This window comes from Hydractinia symbiolongicarpus, chromosome 3, assembly GCF_029227915.1.
Source record: "Hydractinia symbiolongicarpus strain clone_291-10 chromosome 3, HSymV2.1, whole genome shotgun sequence".
In the NCBI taxonomy this organism is placed as follows: Eukaryota; Metazoa; Cnidaria; class Hydrozoa; order Anthoathecata; family Hydractiniidae; genus Hydractinia; species Hydractinia symbiolongicarpus.
This window is the reverse complement of record NC_079877.1, coordinates 13,214,105-13,235,060: the sequence shown is the minus strand read 5'-3', so window position 1 is coordinate 13,235,060 and position 20,956 is coordinate 13,214,105. Positions and strand designations below refer to the sequence as shown.

Sequence of the window (20,956 nt, the reverse complement as noted above, 5' to 3'; positions counted from 1 at the left end):
CATCACCAGTATTTGTTTTTTGCTGGCAGGGTCCCAGGGCAAAATTCAGAACGCCTGGCAAATATTTTTTGAACCTTCTTATAAAAAGGGGTATTTACTCAAAATATTTTAAACTTACCCGACAAATTTTTTTTAAATTTTTGTCTCATAGCTTTGTGACTATATTTCATAACGGTTGTGCTACCATTATTATTATTTGTCTCTAAAACTCTTTACTAGTTCGCAGACTGCGTCGTATATAGGTTTGAAACTATAACATTTTTGCTTAGTGCATAAAACAAAGTATAAATTAAGCGGTCTATTATATTGAAGAGTGTCCGAAGCAATTGGACGTTTTCAATTTGTTCAATGTTGCGTGTGGTGTAAGTTGAACCATTCTTTGCGAGTAAGCAAGTCGAACAATTGGTGCAACAAAAACTGCAAACAGACAGAAGAGAAGCCTTTATGTAACAATTAATTTTATCACGCTATTGTATATCACGCATCTGTTGTGCTGTGCTTGCTTTTGAAGGTTTAATGGAGGCTGTAAGTGCACTAGGACCGTTATGTTCACACTTTTTTTAGTTTTCACCTGTTCCGATTTACAGTTTAAACTCACTAAAGCAGATGTCCTGCTGGAAACGAAAAAATGTAAAGTTGATAGTGTGCCCTGCGTGAAAATCTTGGCAAAAATTGACCTCCATTGGGAGAGTTATTATTTACTTCGTTTTTCCCAAACAGTTTTTCACAATATGATTTTTTAGAACTGCAGTTGCTGTCTTCTTCATCCAATCGATGATGTCACATACCAGACGGCTAATAGACACTTTTTTCATAAGAATATCGTTTATAAGAAAATCCGGCTGACGCCCGGACGCTTATAAAATTTTTGAGCCTCTAGGGTGGGCGCTTATTTGAGGGGGGGGGGCTTGTTTAAGGGAAGCGCTTAATCGAAACTTTACGGGAAACGTTTGTCCCTGAAGTGCTCGTTTTGAAGAGGTTTCGATGTATTCTCTGCAAGATATTATTGAAGACCTTGTTTACTTGTTTTCAGGGTTTTTTGGAATTTTAAGTCAAGAGACTACTAGAAATGACCAGATAAAAAATGAATTTTAAAGCCCTAATATGTTTTCAACGAGAGAACCAACGCATAATCCAAAAACTTTTTATAACATAGCGACAGCTTATTTTTATAACATACAACACCAAACTCTGACAGGAACCTAATTTTGTTGAAAATAAGTACCCAAATTCATTGTGACCTAGTTAAAATTTTTTTTGTTTTCACCTCCTTGATTTGATCCTAGCAACAGTACTGACACGGTTCAACATGCTTAGTAAAAATAGAAACCTTTGGTTAATATTATGCAATAAAAAACTAACCACTCACTCAATGTTTAAAAGGATACGACGCACTTTGCAGCATGCTACTTTTACAAGATTAATTTACATAAATATCGGGGTTAATGACTGCCACAATCTACGCAAAGCATAACTTAAACCGTCTTTCTCTGTTTCTTTGTAGTGTTAATTTGCATAAAAATCGCCCTATGCTTTTAACTCGAACAAACGTCATACTTTAGTCTAAATTTAACAAATTTTTGTGCACTAAATTATAAATATACCCCTCCAATTAATTATTATTATTATTATTAGTATGAGATTATTTAGCCTCTACAGTTTCTACAGTTACACAGTTACAGTTTATTGGTGCTGCTATTAATAAGGGTCCTACGACGGCGTCCAAGTACATTAAAGCTCTCATTAAGCTAAAGCCGTGCAGGTACAGGAATCATTAAACTAGAGAGACGCCCAATGTATCAATCCTATTCTCATGCTGAACGCAAGCGGATTAATTCAAACAAGTCTCTGGTATGATTCAGCTGGGTTGTGAACCCGGGACTTTCCAGTGTTTTTGAGTATGTACAGTACATGCATATTTTCGTGTATGCCATTAATATACTTCGCTAACCTCAATACAGAAATACTCAAGCAGGAAAAAAAATCTGCGTTGGTAATGCAATGTTTTGATGAAACTCTCCAAAGGGTCACACGATGCAACGCAATCACGCTACTGTAGTCCACTTATGCTTAAGTGAAGAGGAGTAAAAAAAACTATAGATAATTGAGTAATATAAGACTTCGACATAATATTCTGTGATACGTAACCATTATGTAAAAAAGACGTGGAATTTCGAACATTCTTAGAAAAATCTACCATTTTCTTGACTTTTATCACACTAAAGCCGACAGCAATTACTTAGGGTAAACAACAAGAGGCTAGAAATTACACAAAAAACCTAGAACCGAAGTATGAAATATCGACTCGAAGAAATGACCATTCTGGGATAACTTGTTAAACGTACTAGGTTTCTACACTATGTGCACGGGGTTGTCACATACATGCACAAGGTTGGTACACTACGTGTGCGATGTTTAAGATCAATTGAGATCTGTTCCAACACGTACACTTCTTTTAAATTCATTATGCATTGTATCGTTTTCACTACTATACTTGTACAAAACTGACGTAATGGTTTTACTTATAAGTGAATGCGCCAATGAAAAACATGCTTTTTAGAAAATAATGATCAGATGTTTTTTTTTTTTTTTTTTTTTTTTGCTTATATATTTTATTTAGAATGGAAGTAAAATATAAAGATAACCATATTCTTAGGACATTCCTAACTTTATGTTATATTACAAAAGAACAAACGCGCGTCACTCTTTTTTGCCATAGCTGATTTTCAATGTTATTTTCAGGAATGAGTTTTTGTGGCTTAGACGTCACCAAGTCATTGAAGTTAAAAAGGATTAATCCTTATCATGGCGTCTCGGTACTGTTTTTTATTTAGTCTTCTGAACTATGTAGAATTTATGAAATCTTTATTGAAATTAGAAGGAATACCATTAAACTGTTTCATTACTTTAGCTTTCGAATTTTTTCTGAACAATGCATGTTAAAAAAAAAGAAGAACTTGATTCTCAACCTCGTCCTCAGAGTCTTTTAGTCCCTGAGCTGTTATTACGGATTTGCCGCTATCAACTTTATCAACAAGGCAAAATGCCCTAGCAACGAGGTTGATTGATCCTCTTATGGTGCGGGTTAGCTTGGAGAAAGGTTGTAGGAAGTAGGTTTGTATCACATAAACAGTGCAAAGGATGCGTCATTATTCAATTAACAAGTGGTTGACTTTTAATCTCCACTCTATAGATATGGCAGTTTTTTGGAGTGGCAGATGTAAGGGCAAGAGTTGCCAGATTGCGTATTTGGTTAACAACACTATCCTATAACTCTGCAAACGAAAACAAAATTAGTTTTTCACTCTCAGGTACACTTAGTTCTAAGCCTCTTTGTAAGTATATAAAGTTGCCCCAGGTTCATACATCTATTTTAAGCTACCGCCGCTCTCCTTTTTCTATCAGTTTGAATTGTTGTTGGCGCTGTGTCAATATGGTGGCTGTCTTGGTTATTCAAAAATTGTGCGCAGCGTAGTATATTAAATTTCTCGAAGCCGTAGATTATGAAACAACCTATTTCCCAGATCTTCTTAGCTAATTTTAAGAAATGCTGAAACAAAATCGAGAACATCTCTCTCTCTCTTTTGAGTTCAAAATTGTGTCATTGTACAGACGTCAATAGCACATGGCACGTGTCGGGTGTCAGTTTTGGAGATCAGAAATAGGTGCTTGGAAACTAACACCAAATATTTAAATAACTTCGAGTGTTGATGTGTTTGTTGCGTTTTTTGTGTTCTTGTATAACCCTAAACTTTCAAGTGATGCTTGAACTTCTCATACGTGTGTTTCAAGAGTATTGAACTCAATATAGGTGCATTCGTGATATTCATAACTGAATCATATTTCTTTAATTTCTTGCTTTTCGGATATTCTGGAATATTTTAGAAGCCGAAACATACATCGTCTTTAAAAATTCGAAACAATCGCTTGGGAGGCTGGAACAATAACTGATGTATACCGATCACCATATGTACATCTTTGCTTGTCCATAAACAAAAATAAAGTTATATTGCTTTTAAAAGTTTCATTTTAAGCTACAGAAGCAAATAAGGTACAAAAAACGCAAGCTTTATGTGTTTGACTCTCGCTCCAACCTACAATTTCAAACACAAACTACGCAGAAATTTGTTATAGACGACTCACTGGATGGAGACCCTCCGTCACACTAATTTTCTTTATTAAATCTGTTGTCCGAGAGTACCACAAAAAGTAACGGAACCCTGGGGACAGACGAAATCCTGGGGACGGACGAAACCCTGGGGACGGAAGAAACCCTGCTTTAAGCTTTAGGGACGAACATATATATCACAAGAAAAGAAAAAAAATAACGTTTAGCTCCGTTTAATTCTTGCGTGATATTTTTTTTCGTGGTAGTTCATAACATGCACTTTATGCAGTGTTCACCTAAACCTCTCACATTTCTCACACAACCTAAACCATGTGTTTGACATAAAATAACATGAAATCTTAACAAAAGGACAGTCTCGTAGTTCTTTTAGCAATGCAAAGGGGTCCCAAATAATCATAGCATAAAATAAGGCATTGGAAATTACGTAACGATTCAACTTCGTGATACAAAAAACAACATTCTTTTCTAAACATACCTTCTTTAAGGAAAACATTTACAAATAACCAATTCTCCCGCTCAAGGAAGAATATATTCTCGTCAGACACGTCTTTGTTTTTTTATAGAGCTAAAATGGTCGAAAAACTAATTTCTTAGTCAGACTGTTTTTATTATATTTCTTTACACGTCTTTACCTTTCTGCAAACTTCTTACAAACGTTTCTTCAATCCTTATCATGTCAATAAACGTCAACCTCTAGCATTAAAGAAAGTGGTGAGTTATCTATAAAACGTAAATAAACGCTATTTCTTGGCTTGACTTATGTTCCACTGCAGCCGCATGACTCCGCCATTATGTCTGGGATTTCCCTTTCAAAAATGCCTTTCCTTTCGTCCACGTGCATCACTCGTAGTCCATGTAATTTAGTTGGAATGCAACAACCAGTAGATTTATAGTTTTTGATGTGGCCAGAAAGTAATCCGCCATATTTCGATTTTTTTTGGTTCTCACAGGATCCATCACAATAAAAAAAATTAAATTCTTTTGGCGCGAAAAACCATTTGTCCCAGTTGAAATCTTTCACTTTTAAATGTATGCTTTTTCGGCAACACGTGGTTTGTCCCATGCTACATTCTACCATTCGCTTTCTGCGAGATATCTGCTTACGATATTCGACATCAAGATATATGCTAAGAGGGACTTTCTTTCCGATTTCCCGTTTAATATCAAGTACATACGCTTTCGTCAAATTATCTGATTTGTGTTTGATCCAGTTAACTAGATTTCTTGTAATGTCTTCGGAAATCCATTCTTTTTCGCTCAAAGATGGTTTAGAAATAACTTTTCCGTCCTGTGATATTTTGAAAATTTTATTTTTTGTGATCCCGGCGGTAAGTTTGATATTAAGAACAGCAAAATAAACAGGATCATTCCCATAAATACCAGTGCCTCCAACATCGAATTCGAATATGCTTTTACCTGGAAAAATATAGACACATTTATCTATTATCTAGAAGAGATAAGACCTAGTTTTGAATTTTTTTATGTAGTCATATACAAGGGACACACTTTAGAGGGGGGATAGGGTGAAAAAAGAGGAGACAAAATTAGAAAGGGGGGGAGGGTTGTTTAGTCATTTTTGTCCGCACGAAAATGAAAAGTAGGAGCGGAATGACACGGGCATGGGGAGAAAAGTGTTAAAAAAAAGAAATGGATAATGGGGAGAGGGCTAAAAACCCCTATGCAAATATGTTAAGGCGTGTATCTGTTTGTGCAATGGTTAACCTTTCACACTTACGAAATTACTGGTATTGATAGGATTAAGAGATGTTTAGGCGTCTGCACACAAACGTTATAGAAGTGGTCAGCGGTATTACTGGGAGCACGCGCAACTGGAGAAAAGACCTTAATAGTGTGAACATGACTTATATGTTTTTACCTGTTTTGGTAGGAGTTATGCTGACTTTGGATACTGTATGTTCCACTTTACTGTGCCTTTTAACGTGATCTTTAACTGAGCGTTCTATCGTGTGCTCATCAATCACAGGTTCTGACTTCATTCCCAATCCATCGAGGATCAGTCTTTTTATCGCCTCAATCGTTTCTTTATCTGCTTCTTCTTGTGCAAAACCTGCTCCAAATGTCTGGTATAAAAATAATATGCAGAGAACTGCATGACGGGAATTAAATAGGCGAATGGTATACATCTAAAGAAAAAAAAGGAAAGATAACTAACATTTTTTAAATTTTGTTTTTGTGAACTATTTTGTACTTGCGCCCTCAGGAGACAAAACATTTGCATTTCCCATTAAGTCTTAGCTATATTGTATTTGCGTCCTGCAACGTTCTGCAGCAATCTACAAAAACCTCCTTTGATTTCGTAGGGTAGGTTAATTGAGGTTAATTGGTCAAAGAAAGTTCCCGTTTAACTGTAAAATTTCTAAACTTTGTAAACTCAGTTAATTATGTTCACTTAAAGATAAAATGTAGACTTTTATATCTGACTATTAATTTTTTCTTAAAAGTTACAAAAAAAGAAAATTGCAAAACAGTTTTTGAACAGGATTGAACAATTTTGAGAAATATCTAAAATTCTTTCGAAAAATTACCAATTTTTGTATAGCAAACTCAGATACAAATTTTGTTTATATAAGCACTCTACTTTGGACTTCGGTTGCTTAAAAAAGAAAGGCTGTTTCCCAGTTGTTTAACTAAAAGTAAAAAAAAATCCAAGATTATATCAAAATCCTGTCAAAGAACTACCCATGTACACCCAAACAGCCAAATATGATTTATGTAATGTCAACTTCGGAAAAATAAGCTTTTCCATTACAAACAAGTTCAATATTAAAATAAGCCTGATATTGTTTACAAATCGCCTTTTAAATATTTAATTGTTGCTTATGACAAATATAGCTGCTACTAATGTTTCTTCAAGTAAGTAAGTGACAGGAAGTTTTCCAGTCCTTAGAGTTTCTATCCCAACGGTCAGCTCATCTTCCCTTGCGACGGTAACAAGGTTACACTACCCGCTAGAGATAATTATAAGATCGCTTTAACTTGCTTGCCTGCCACTCAAGCGGTTAGTATATGGCTCCTAATGGACTGACAACACTACATTTAAAGTGCGCCAAAGTGGAGACCCGAACCTAGAATCCTATTTAAATCCAAGTTGATAACCCTACCACTACACCTTCTCTGCCTCTCCTAAACTGGATGCACCAAGAAATAACGCATAAACAGAACAGAAGTAACTTTTCTATACCCCATCCGAATTTCCTCCCTTAATAGAAGTAATAATTAATAGCTTGCTTTTTATAGCACCGTCTACAAAATACCATGTCTGAGTTGTCGTTTGATGTCTAAGAAAAATATATTCTTACCTTGTGCAGTAAAAGTTGAGAAGTTGAGAAGTGTGACTGTATTTTTTGTGGCATGCACTTTTATGTACACAGAAACGTTGTTTATGTAACGTAATGCCTATTCTAGATACCAGACCTCTTTGTAGACTTGCTAGAGATTGTTTATATTATCGTGCATATTAGGACTGGGGATTAAGTTGCTGTTTACTACAGAATTAAAGAGAGGTTTAACCTCTGCATATAATCCAATAAGAGCCTCCCATTAATTACTCATCCACTTATTAAGAAAACTTAATACCCAGACCACTTTTGAAATCAATGAGAAATAAAAAACAAACAAAGAGGGTGCTTTAAGTGCCAAATAAATTGCGTAAAATTTTTATTTTACGCAATTTATTTGGAAATTTAAAGACGAGACCATTTTTGTCACTTTTATTTGATTGTTTTTTGTAATAAGCCGTGGGTTGTCAAATGTAACAATATTTATCTGTGTCTGCGCATGTGAAAACTGATAATGACCTCTGTCATTTTTTTCGTGCCGCGGATACACAACTAAATTATTTTGTGCAATACAATTTCTTCATTCTTTTTGTTTATTCACGAGAATTGGTAAGGGCACTTTGATAATGTTTGTCTTACAAATCCACCATTTTGTTTAATAAACAATAACAATGGAGAACCACGAGGAAGGCTTCTTGTGGTTACTAAGAGCACGACTTTTGTAAGACAGTACTAAAATACATATTGGCTTTATTAAAAGAAGATTTTGTGCAAGGTCGAAGCAGCAATAGACGCTATGGTAAACTATTACGATTTTATATCTGCTAATTCCTTGTTACTGTTGTAACGTGTCGAATGAGCACTTTTGGTTCTTAATAAATTTATTTGTTAGATTGGCGCTTAATTTGAAGGGGCGCTTAAAAATATTGGGCCTTGTTCATTACTGTGTAAAAGTTAAATTTAATAATTGGCGCATGCGCATGTGTAATTCGTAAAACTAAAAAATTCCTAAATTACAAATTTTTAGTCTGAAGTCTGAAGCGTATTATATTTACAGCTGTAAATTTAAAATGCGGTTTCACATTCTCGTGCCCGGCGCTTTTCGAGATACTTTGAAAACATCTGCCAAGACTTATCTTAAAGAGCTCTGGGGACGAGAATGATGTTATACTTTTTGACAATATTAGGATTTTGTTTTGGACTGTGAGAAATGTGGATTTTATAACTTCTGACGTCAGCTCACGAAAATCACATTGTCAAATCTGAGAAGAGAGAAACAATGAACAATTTCTGTGTTTCTAAAATTTTCTATTGCCATTGTATGTTTTCTTTGTAATCGCGGTTTTTGGATAAATGTTTTTAAAATTCATTCGCGGGTGGCATACTCAATAATCTTTTGTCGCTCTCCAATTAAAATGGAATGTTGCAAGCATAGTATGTCAAAATGTCTGCAATAATTAAAAAAATATCTCATTTCAATTTTATTTGCATTTTTTTTTTCTTGTTTACGTAGTTCATCATGTTTACTTTATGCTAGCTACGTTTCTAAGCGTCATACGAATTTGGACAGTACCTACAAGACTACAAGATTACCAACTTTCGAAATTCTATACTTAGCCCACACAAGAAGAATTAAAAAAATGTATCAGATCAGTAATATGCGTGGAAGGCAATATGCATTTCAAAATATGTAGCCAAAATTGTCTTAAAAGAAAAAGTTTCTTAAATGCGTGACGAAACATTGGTATAACATAACAGCAGATTTTAAGGACGACGAAAAAGCTAGCTAAATTATGAACTCTTTCTAATGAAAATGAACAACGTGCCTAGATACAAACGTTCTGGATCATCGCGCATATCACACATAACGCGTAAAAGCAACGCATGCTTACATGACATGTATCGCATACAAACGTTGTTTTGCAACGCATACCAACGTGGTGTATTAAGATCATCTCCTTGTTTAAGACGTGTTAGTACGGCCAGTGTTCGCTAAATCAAAATCTTAAGATGCTGATCAAACTATTCTAGAAATTTAGTTGCACTGTAGGTAGGTTTTTAAAAACGGTTTGGCCATTGTTCCAGATGCATGATAGTAACATTTGACTGATAACCTGACAGATAGTGTCACTGAGATAGATCATGCGATGTTACATTCCTATCAAAGTGTCATTGATATGTTTACCTTGTCTAATTACGTGATGGAAAGTTGGCTCGAAAATAAAGATTGACTTGACTCAAGACAATACTTCAAAACCACAACATATTTGACTATTTTAAATATGAGACGTGCTGATATTCTTTATAAAAATAACACCGGTATGTTATTGGAGAAAATATGATATTCTTATATATATAATTTTTAGGAATTTGTTTCTGATTGCTTTTAAAGGGACTCTCAGGAAATGCACATTTTGTTCTGAAGCCACAAGTAACCCACGCTAGAGTATTTTTATTTTGAAACAGCATTTTGTCACGTCACTAGAGTTTTAACTTATATAATCTTGTTTTGCTAACGGAGAACCTGATTTATAAGGGTTAAGTTCTGAAACAAGAAACCTGCTGTCAGGAATGCCACACTCTTAACATCATTTCTCGTTTTTCATTTTTTTTAAGTCAGTCTCTTAACAACCACTAACTCTTTTAAAATCATATATATGACAAGCTGGAAAAGAGGCTACAAGAAAATGTTGTTTTAAACTGATAGTTAACCCGATTTTTTTAATAAGGTTTGGTTTAAATTTCATGAACAAATTCTCTGGATATCATCTAAACCGCTCTCTCTAACGCAACGGCATTATATAGAACACCAATAATATCTGGCGTAAACTGGTTGGGCGTTAATGAAGGGCGTGTGTATTTATGTTTAAAAAGTAAAGTCCCACACACGTGACAAAACTGCGATTTGCAAAGCTATTTTTAGATGTTGTTACCAGGGTAAGTTTTCCAGATCAAGCATCCTTGAATTATTGCGAAATCAAACGCTTGAATGTTTGTTTTTGTTGAGTGAAAAAAGACTTCAAAAAGCCATTCTGATGAGAAGTGTATCTACTTCAAATCGCTATGATTTTAAACATTTGACATTTTGTAAGTTTCAAACGAAACTATTATTTTAGTTGAAGGAGAGATTGTTGATACAAAAAACAAACGGTCACTGCTCTTCTGATGTGTGATGTTTTTTTTTCACATGCTCAAATTTCTAACTGTCACAGAACTCTGTCAACTTCTGTTCAGAGTGACAAATTGACGTCATAAATCTATCCATCAGTTGGGAAATAAATGAAAAAACCTAAGTTTTGTATTTCTTAGTTTTTTCGAACGTAAAAAAATTCAGATTAATTGTTTCCTTGTTAGATTGAAAATATAACAAAATTATCAAACAATTAGATTGTCTTTTGATAATTTTGTTATATTTTTAATCTACTATTTACTTTTCACATTTACACATAGAACAGAAGAAACAAAACAAGAAAAGAATTGCTTTGTCTGTTTATATACCGTATTTATTTGTTTGGAGGCGGTCGTTTTGGGAGGGTCACTTCACTTCCCATCAATCTAACATCCCTAGCGTCAATTTTTTGATACAAAAGAAATTTACGTGAGGGTCATTCTTAACTTTCCTACTAGCTGAGTTATGCTCTATACGCGAAGATCATAATCACCTAAAGTGAATTCAGTTTTAGGTGAAGTATGTCCATGGAGTTGAGATAGTAACAAGGCTTTCAAAATGTTGTCACAAAATGGATAAAATAGCAACAACTTAGTTCCAATTCCCCTTAGATTAAATTGTGTTGGTTGAATTGGGATCTGTGCACTAAGTAACAGACTTGTGGAGGTTTACTTATTCCAAACACAGAACTGAACAAAAATGTTATTACTAATTTCACCGCAAAAAAGTTTTGGTTTTGTTCTCTGTATCTGGTATGTATCTATCAAAACCTCAGTGTGGATAAAGAAATCATAAATTGAAAGCATAAACACAGAATTAGTAATTGAAATAACACAAACATAGACAAAATAAATAAGATAATACCTTTATATCGTATTTGCGCCCCACATGTAAATTACGGGTAAAAACGAGGCTAAAACATAAAGCTGTCTTTTCTCGTATGTCAGGCTTAGTCAGGCTTTTAGTTTCGACTGTGTCTTCAGTTTTAATAAAAAATCTTGCATTGCATGGCAATTTATAGCTAGCACGATACTTCAATTGTTTATTTTGACAGCACAACGAGTTACCACAAGAAAAATATCTTTTTCGTTTTCTCACGAGTTTGAAGCATCGAAAAAAATTTCAAACATGTGTTTTACTTAACGCCTTTTCACTGTTTATAACATAAATTGTTTTTCCCAGGGCGCATCTAGATCACGTATTTATTGTCATTACAAAACCACTGACGATTGTGGGACCACCTAAAAATACATTATTTGGCAATAATCCTGGTAAATATGTTTGCTTGTTATTGTTTTCAGTTGTTGTTAGTCGACGACTGGCGCTCCCTTCTCAAAAATACTTATTAAGGGTGAAACGACCTCTTATTCAGCTTCTCCAACTACAAAACATTTTTTAAATTCCAACAAAAGAAGATTATTTCCGTACGTAATCCCATCTTAAATACACTCCCCTATGTTTGAACTTTGGAAATTTATTGTCACGCGATGAAAAATGTGAATTGCTTGTACTCCAAACTAGTGTTTAGCCTGTGGTAGAGTCCACGGCATCACAACAAAGTTAATGAAGATATATCGTATTTGCTAGTCCGTAGCACCAGTTTTAAATATTGATTTTTTGGTAATGTAAATGAGAAATCAAAATGAGCTAATACCGTTTATTTTAAACATTACCCATGTTGTGAAAAATTTCTCGTAAGAGATACGTTTCCTGAAGAGTTGATAGATTGTATGTTACTATATCCTTAATAATCTACAAACAATCTTGTAAAATTACTAAACGTGACAGCTTAGCATTGCAGGAACACGAACACAATTTGCCTTTCCCTAAAGTTAAACGTCTCGAAAACAATATATTCCTCAATTTTTTTTAAACCTTTGTTAGACTGAAAAAATTCACGGATCGTCCTTCTTTTCATACTGCATTTCGTGTGTCTCGCTACTTGAGGTACCTTAGTGCGCATGCGCCTAATATTACAGAGAAGCATTTATTTCAAGTAAATGTTTTGTAGAAAAAATGTGAAATATTTAAGACATATTGTGTAAACTTAAAATACATGTTAAACACCCCTTGAGAACAATGTCATCTTCGGATATTTTGCTAAAGATTTTTCATAAATTCTTTACAAGAAGAGAATCTATATTCCCAGGACTTGTGACCTTCAGAAGTTTTATCCTAAGAGAGCATAAAAAAGCTAATACCATATTTTTTATAACAGTAGCTGATTATGTTGCAGATGACTGCCATTATTGTCCAGTTTTGTTAATATTTTTATTGAAGAAAGAAAACAGGATTTTTTTATTATAATCAATTTAACATGGCTTGTATACACATAAATTTGGAAAGAGGGTGTTTTGATAAAGCTTCCAAATTACAAGTCTACGGAAATGTAAATTCCAGAATAGAGTTATCCAATGTGATCTCATAAGTAAAATTTGATTGAGAAACTTAAATCAAAATGACTTTCAATGTTTTATACCATGTTTGACATATAGACAAATTTATTATTGTTGTATAACCAAACGTTGTTTCTTTAAGAAGATTTTTTTCTAATGACAACATTAGACAGAGCTTTAAATTTAGACAAACAGACAGACAGGCTTCACTATGGAAAGTTGACTATGGGAAAGTTTCGTCAGCTGCAAGTATCAAATAGCACCAGAAATTGCGATAATACAGAATTCTAGTGTAAACAATGCTCAAAAAAAATAATTGGGGACTACATTTATTGACACGGTTGCCATGGCAATTCCCAAAGTTTTCAAATAGAAAATACTAAAAACGCCAATTTTTGGGCCTGTTGAAGAAAGGTCAAAATAGAGAAAGAATCATCATCTGACAATAAGACGGCTTTAAAAGTTCTTGGTGAAGTTGATTTATCAATTTGTAGCAGGAAGGATTAAAAAGTAGAGAGCGTTTGTCCGCAAGAGAGGAGAGGACTCCAATAGTGCGACTTTCGCAATATCTTGTGTCATTTTTCATCTGTTTGTTTCCTGATCTACTGTACTAATGAAGCAATAGTAAGCTGAAAACAGCAATAAAATAACAAAATTGTCTTAAACACAATCTCGGTAATAAAAGTTATTAATAAATTAAAAATACGCCCAAACGTTTTATGCTTGGAAAGGGTGGCCATAGTAGGACCATCTGATGATGAGAATGAAAATCTGTATAGGAGTTAAGTTTCGTGTTTCTATTTTGCTGTTTAGGTTAAATAGCATGCTATCTACAAGCCTTTACGCTGTTTCCATGGAACCCTAAGTCCCTTCAAGGGTTTTTCAGTTGGAGAGAACAATAAGAGGTAACAGATGGTCAATAACACAATGTCAACGTCTGTTTCCAATATGAGATATAAATGTTTTTTTTATATACTGAAATCAAGGGTTGCTCTTCATCGATATGAGGTCTCAGTGGTTGTATAAACTAATTGCTGATCAGAAACGTGTAGCCATATGTCCTACGTCAGGATACGTGAAGTTTGGATTCATTTGGAACTTAGATATATACTAACCATTAAAGTTATTAGATTAACGTAAAAAAAGTGGGTTAGTGATGACATAAGGTGAAAGGGAAGAAAAAATCACCATCTGACAATAGGACGGCTTTAAAAGTCCTTAGTGAAGTTAAATTATCAATTTGTAGCAGGAAGGATTTTAAAAGTAAAGAGCGTTGGTCCGCAGGAGACTCCAAGAGTGCCACTGCGCAATATTTTCAGTCACTTTTTTTTTGAACGACTGTAAAACAGAAACAACAGTGAGCTAAAAACATATCAACAACTTTCATCGCTTTTTTATGTATAGTGATTTACACTTCTTAAGAGAAAATCATTTAAGTTGGATCTCACCTGCACGAGATTAGAATTTTTTTAATATAGGTAGATTAGCCTGATTGAGGGGTGTTTATATGGATTTACGCTGACCAAGTTAACCAATAGCGGAAAACTTTCCACAGTTTTTTTCCAACTTTTTTTGAAACTCGAAACTACCGAAGAAGCTATCACCAAAACAACGGCTTAAAATCAAAACCCGAATTGCACAATGCTACCATTATTAATTTTCCCATAAAAATTAATAATGGTAGCTATACCTAAGTGAATGTGCAAATTTTTAGAATTTTTAGAATTTTCTTTTTAATAATAGCCATCGTCTGTCTGTTCGTCTGTCCGTTACGGAAACACGAAATGCAATATATATAAAGGACGGGCGATGGCGTGGATTTTTCCACAGGTTAACGACTAGTCTTTGTAATATTAGATGTCGTCTGTCTGTCTCTACGTAAAATGGTGCAGCAGTAGTGAGACACATAAAATGCGGGATATAAAGGACATGCACACCAGGCCACCGACTATTTATAAATATTAGCATTTATTTTGTATAATCCGGTGCATTGTGGGGTGTCCAATTTTCTGAATTGAGTTTCAACAAATTTGTATGTTGCTACTTCAGTCGGCAAAGAATAATGAAAATGTTTTTTATGTTCAAAATTCTTACTGAGACCTGATAAATCTACGTTCGCGTGAAGTGTTTAAGGTTTATAGTTTTATGGTCTTATAGTATTTGCGCAGTTGCAAAAGTGATCAGTATTTATTTTTTGCTAGATCACTTGCTCTGTACCTTAAATTTGACCCAAATCTCATATATGGGCCTCTATCAGAGAATTCGGTAAAGAAAGTTATATTATCGCGATTTAACTATATCCTTTTTTGCACCCTGCCAAGGTGGAAATTCACAAAAGAACAATACTAAACGTCCTGTTTGAAAACAAACGTCTGATTTGGAATTTGATAGGTATTAACTGACAAAGTGCACTGCGAGCAATACATGCGAACGTAAACAAAAATGCTCAAATATTTCATAGCATTCCTTAAGATTTCCCAGCATTTTTAAGATTTACGAGCTATTGTATTCTATTTATATCTGTAACCATGGGGATTGTGACGTGCGCCTTAAACGCTTAAATATATATCAAACCAGACCGGCTCAAATAGCGTAAACAAAATCTGTAGTTTCCTCCCTGCAAAATATATTTGTTTAACTACAATCTTGGACAGTGTATATTGGGATATTGGTATTTTGCAACACAATCTGATTCTGTCACAGTTCCTACCTCCCTCCCCACCCAGTTCCTGCCTCCCTTCCCACCCCCAAAACAGTGTTGGAATGCCTGGATGGTGTGCTCAATCAACACTGTTAGGGTGGGGGAAAGGGGGGGTGCATAATTATTTTAAATCCCATTCACACTGTCCGAGATTGTAGGCTCTCCATAATATTTTTCAAAGTGACGTATGCACTTTTTTTGTGTGTGTTTTTTAAATGAATGTCTAAATTTCAGATGGATGTGCTTATTTTATCATACAATTCCACCCACAAATGTTCTTATTTGCGTTCTTGCAAAAGTAATTACGAAAATTAGTTATTTTAACAAAGTAATAGGGAAATACTTCATAACAAACGTAAACACACAGTTAACTTCTGATTTTTAAGCTAAAAATTATGAGAAACATAGTACCTTCTATCTTTTAATTGGTTTAAAAAAATTTTTTTCATTTTTTTTAAGGAAAGAGAAAAGTATTCATTTTTTGCACCTCGCCCAAAACATTGTTTAGCTATTTACCTGGGTAAATTGTTTATTTTCAAAGTATTTATTTCATTTAAACAGTCATTTATCACTTATTTGACCCATGCAAATTATTCAGCGATTGTTTAAAATTTTGGCAATTTTAGGGGTAATTGTTCGAATTTGGTCTTTTTTTAAAAAAAAAGGTGTATTGAAGAGGTAGTCGACGTTTTAGTTCCGTTAGGAGTAACCTTTTTTGACTGTATAGGGGTCTATTTGAGATTTCCTGCATTACAGTGTTGAATTGTAGGCACGTGACACTAGGTGTGTGATTGACGTCATCCAAAAAAAGATACTAGTTTCTGGACGTTAAACAAGCACATGTAAAGAGGTCATCATGTAACACTACACAAAAGATAAACATACTTAAAAGACTTTCGAAGATCGTTTTCCAATTATAGATGTTCAGCCTCTTTCACAGCGACAAGATCAAACGTAAGGTCACCACAAAAATCTTTACAAGTTGTTTCGTATCCCCTCTTCTCTGTTAACCGTCCTCCCTGTGCCAAGATAAACTTGTACTACGGTATTACACATTTTTCGTCTTTGTTAAAAAGCGTTTTTTAAGAAATATGACCACCCAAAGTTTAAAAAAAAAATAATCCTTTTTGTTATGAGGAAGTTTCCACCAAAGATATGTTCTTATGAGTTACACACATTTAAAATGAGGCTCAAATCCCTCGAATCTTAAGGAGAATGTCAAAATTCGAAAAAGAATTTCGTGATTTCTTTATATAATTACTATATTAAAAAAACTCCCTCTTTCGTGCATGTCCATCCTTATCCCCAGGCTATACTGCTTGGAGCTGTTATCACGGGGCGAACAAGTTTGCCACACAGGCAAAATGCCCTAGAAACAAGGTTGATATATGTTTTAATGACACTGCAAATATAATTCAGTCAGAAATGCTATAAACAAAATGTCTGTTATGTAACCTATCATTATTATTAAAGGGCAAGTTGCGAAAGTATCCAGGAAAGATCAGACAAAAACAAACCCACATTTAAACCTCCATGACTTCTGAGAATAAGGTTGTCATTTCAAAGTGATCCCCAATACTTTAGAAACAGGATAAATTAGACTACCCAATGGTACCAAATGTGAGAAGAGTGTCTGTAAGAGTGTAAGGATATATCATAGTTTTTGCAAAAAGATTTACACGCGGATCGTAGAAGTGGAAAATATACAGCCTTTATTTCCATCTTTTTTTAACAACTAGAACGCAATTTTATCTGTGATTGCAGTAGAAGACATTCAAATTTTATGACATTAACTTATTTTGTTAATGCTTGAAAAGCTCGCAATTATTGTAGACACCTAACCCTCCCACAAACTAAATACCTTCACAAATCAACTGTATTTTTTGCTACAGGGCGCCATAAAAGTAAAAATCTTAAAGCTTCCCCAGCTTAAATGATTCCCCAGCGCACACACACACTACTTATATAATCAAAATAATGAACAGAAAGACAGGAAGAAGCTGAGAGGATTTTACATATGAATTAAAACACATGTTAAAAGACATTGAAAGGCTTGCGGTTGTTCCTAGTACATCCTTGGCATTCTCATGAAGAATCTTGGATGACCTGCATAAATCCTGCGTCAAATATAGGATTAAAAAAATGTGTAGGAAATACTATTTTTTTGTGAGAGAATATTTTCATTATATATTATATAAAATTATTTGTTTACTCACAATGTTGATCTTAAAAGATTTTTCTTTTAATGCCCGCCCTTTGAACAACAGGTGAGCTAACAAAAGTGGGATAAATAAATAAATAAATAAAATATAGCGTTTTTAATGAGTAATACAATTCCTTGTTTGAACTACTTGCCATGGTAATATATACACTTTGCTAATTAAAAAAATTTGAAAGAACTTTAGTCTTAAATAACACAGGAAATTTGATTTTAAAAGCGCACGAGTATAGTTAAGTTTTTAAAAGCTGCAAATCACTCAGTCATGTTACACTATCACTTTTTACTGTATCAAGATGCCGTAAGTTTTTACGGCATTTTGTCGACAAAATCCCGCTAATAAACTGTCGAAATAATCCTTGTTTTTTTGGAGCTAATACATGGAGAAGCTGAGCTAAGTTAGATATGCCAAAATAGTCTTTATCCATGGAGGTATAAACATTTATTTAGTCATAATTTTTATACACGTTTTATAACGTGTATAGCGTGCATGGAAGCCAGATTTCTCCGATTTAAAACGTAAACATAGGAGTAATTTTTGAAGTTAAAGCAATGAAAACTAAACCTTGAATCAACCTCGTTCCCAGGGGTTCTACATGGTAATTGAAACAGTCAAGACAATGGCTTAAAGCACAAAAGTTTAGAGCGTTATTTATGAAGACTTGCCCATTGTTTACTGCTAGAATTTTATGTCTGTTTTGTAATTCACTATGTGAATTCCATTAAAGCTCAGGACATAGTAGGAGAAAACAAGAGTCACCCATAAAAGATGTTTACATCCAACCCGGTTCATATCTGGCAGCTTTTTATTTAGCCCCTTCCTTCGTCTGACACGCATGCTGGTAATATAGTAGAGGGAAAATGTACGAACAAAGACAGCAAAATAAAGAGACATTTGTTTGTTTCGGTGAACATTGGGTGTATGAGAACATTATATGCCTCAGTTCTGAGAATTTTTTAATATGCATACAATCTTTGATTTCGTTCGCTGATATGTTCTAAATGGTTTATATATGAAAGTTAAAAGTCCTAAATGTCATAGCTTACAATTCTTAAAAAAAACCATGAACATCGAGGAACTCTCTTTCTTCTCATTATAAAGCCTTCTATATTCTAAATTAAAATCATGGAAGTACTCTGTTGAGTTTTCGCACCGCTTAAATTTATATAAAAAATGTGTTCTTTAGATAGGTAACCCAAAATGTTGGTGACCAGGACTTTCCTGAGAGAAAAGTCCTGGTCACTTTCTTCTTCCGATCTGTCAACAAATAGGTTTGCTTCCTGCTAACTGCTGTGAATTTGGGGCAAGCACCAACAAGAAAAATTCGTAGATAGATTGCACTTAGATGTCACCATAAAATGACGTAGATAGGTGATGATGCTGACACAGTAACCATCATCACAGAGCATAGGGTCTTTTCCTAAAAATATGTCTTACTATGATCTTGAAATATCATTTTTTGAAAGATCTATTTTTGAGTGCTCTGTTTTCAACGTTTGTATCATGATCGTATAAAAATGATAGCTAGATATCTCCATAATGATAGCTTGATATCTCAACATCAAGAAGAGATAGAACGAGTGATGTGTAACCATTTCCAAATTTTTGAAAAATTTTTGATTAAGGCGTTACAGACTCAAATTTTACGCTTTTTCAATGTAAACAAACCATATGTTGTAAGAAAATTAGTAAAAAAAATAGAACTAATTACGAACATTAGGCTTTGTGAAGCTTTTCATATAAAAATATTGTTAAAACTTACAACATGAGAACGTTTTAAGGCTTTCTTAGTCAACCACAGTGTTCTATCAAATCATGCTATTTCTTGTAAAAAAAGTATTAAAGACTTTTACCTTCTCAGATTAAGTAATCACTTTGCTTGAAGTTGCATCTAAAAATTAAACAACCTGTTATGTCGGGAATTTCCACTTTTTAAAACACACCAACATTCACATCTTCCCCCTTTTTATATGTTATCGCCTTCCCCCCAAAACATCCCTAATCGTCTGTGTAAACATTTCAGCGACTTTGTTCCCAAGACTCCAGCTAAGACAGGATGAGGAGAATATCAAAGAAATAAAAGGTTCTAGACAGAGGAAGTTGTACTCAAGAAAAGATCACGAAAAAAACGTGCGTTTTGTATGCGAACAGCGATCGGTAATTAAGAATTTTCTCTTCCTTTTTTTGTTTTAGGATAAACTAGACAGGACTGGGATCCGAATGGGTTTACTTCTCTCGTTTCTTTTGTATAAATATTACAGTTGTATTTATGGTATGTCTTGCGTGTGTTGATTTTAACATATCGACACCGTGAAAATAGAATATTTTCGTGTTATTTTAACACGAATTATCCCGCCTAAAAATAACGGTACTAAAGAAATTCATGTCAACAACATTTAAATCTGTTTGCTTTTCTGATTTTACGATTTATTACTAAAAATAAAAATAAAACTTGTTTACTTTGTAAAAATACTCCACATTACAAATGTTACTTTCATTTTGTTCTTTCTGTTTTTATCTTCCATTTCTGTAATTCAACATAAAAGATAGTATTAAGAAATACTGACCCCTTTGTCTTTCCCTTTATGACAGGAAACATTGTTGTCATAGTAACGACGTTTTAAAAAGGGGCGTGTTACCAAATTTGTTAGATGCACTTTGTTATCGTGATCATCGTGGGAGAGTCAGTTATACTAGCCTTTAGCTCATAAAAAAGCAGTGGTTTACTCAATCCTCAAATATTTGCTCGCCTTGCATATTTTGGGCATCGCTATTTCATGTATCTTTAGCACAACATACCTCATTTCAGGAAATTAACGAAGCACAAAATTAACGCAAATTTAAAAACTTAGCGTTAATTAAGGAAACTTATTAAAAGAATAGTTAATTTAAAACCTGTAATTGTTTCTCAGCAAACACAATACAAATCTTCCAAATTAGCTAGTTCTCCTTGTTTAATTAACGCAAAAAAGACTGTAGGGTGGCTGATACTTGAAAAGTTTGAAACAAAAAATGAATCCATTCTCATAATGAAAATAAAAAT

The 20,956-nt window shown here is 34.0% G+C and overlaps 1 protein-coding gene across 1 annotated transcript; it reads right to left on the bottom strand.

The window, feature by feature from the left end:
- Positions 1 to 2,916: 2,916 nt before the first annotated feature.
- Positions 2,917 to 11,717, bottom strand: LOC130635822 (growth/differentiation factor 8-like). The gene is made up of 3 exons (XM_057445310.1): positions 11,462 to 11,717; positions 6,006 to 6,273; positions 2,917 to 5,545 (listed from the first exon to the last, which is right to left on the bottom strand). The coding sequence occupies exons 2-3, from the start codon at positions 6,271 to 6,273 to the stop codon at positions 4,887 to 4,889; spliced, it is 927 nt and encodes a 308-aa protein (XP_057301293.1). The 5' UTR covers positions 11,462 to 11,717; the 3' UTR covers positions 2,917 to 4,886.
- Between the last annotated feature and the right edge of the window lie 9,239 nt (positions 11,718 to 20,956).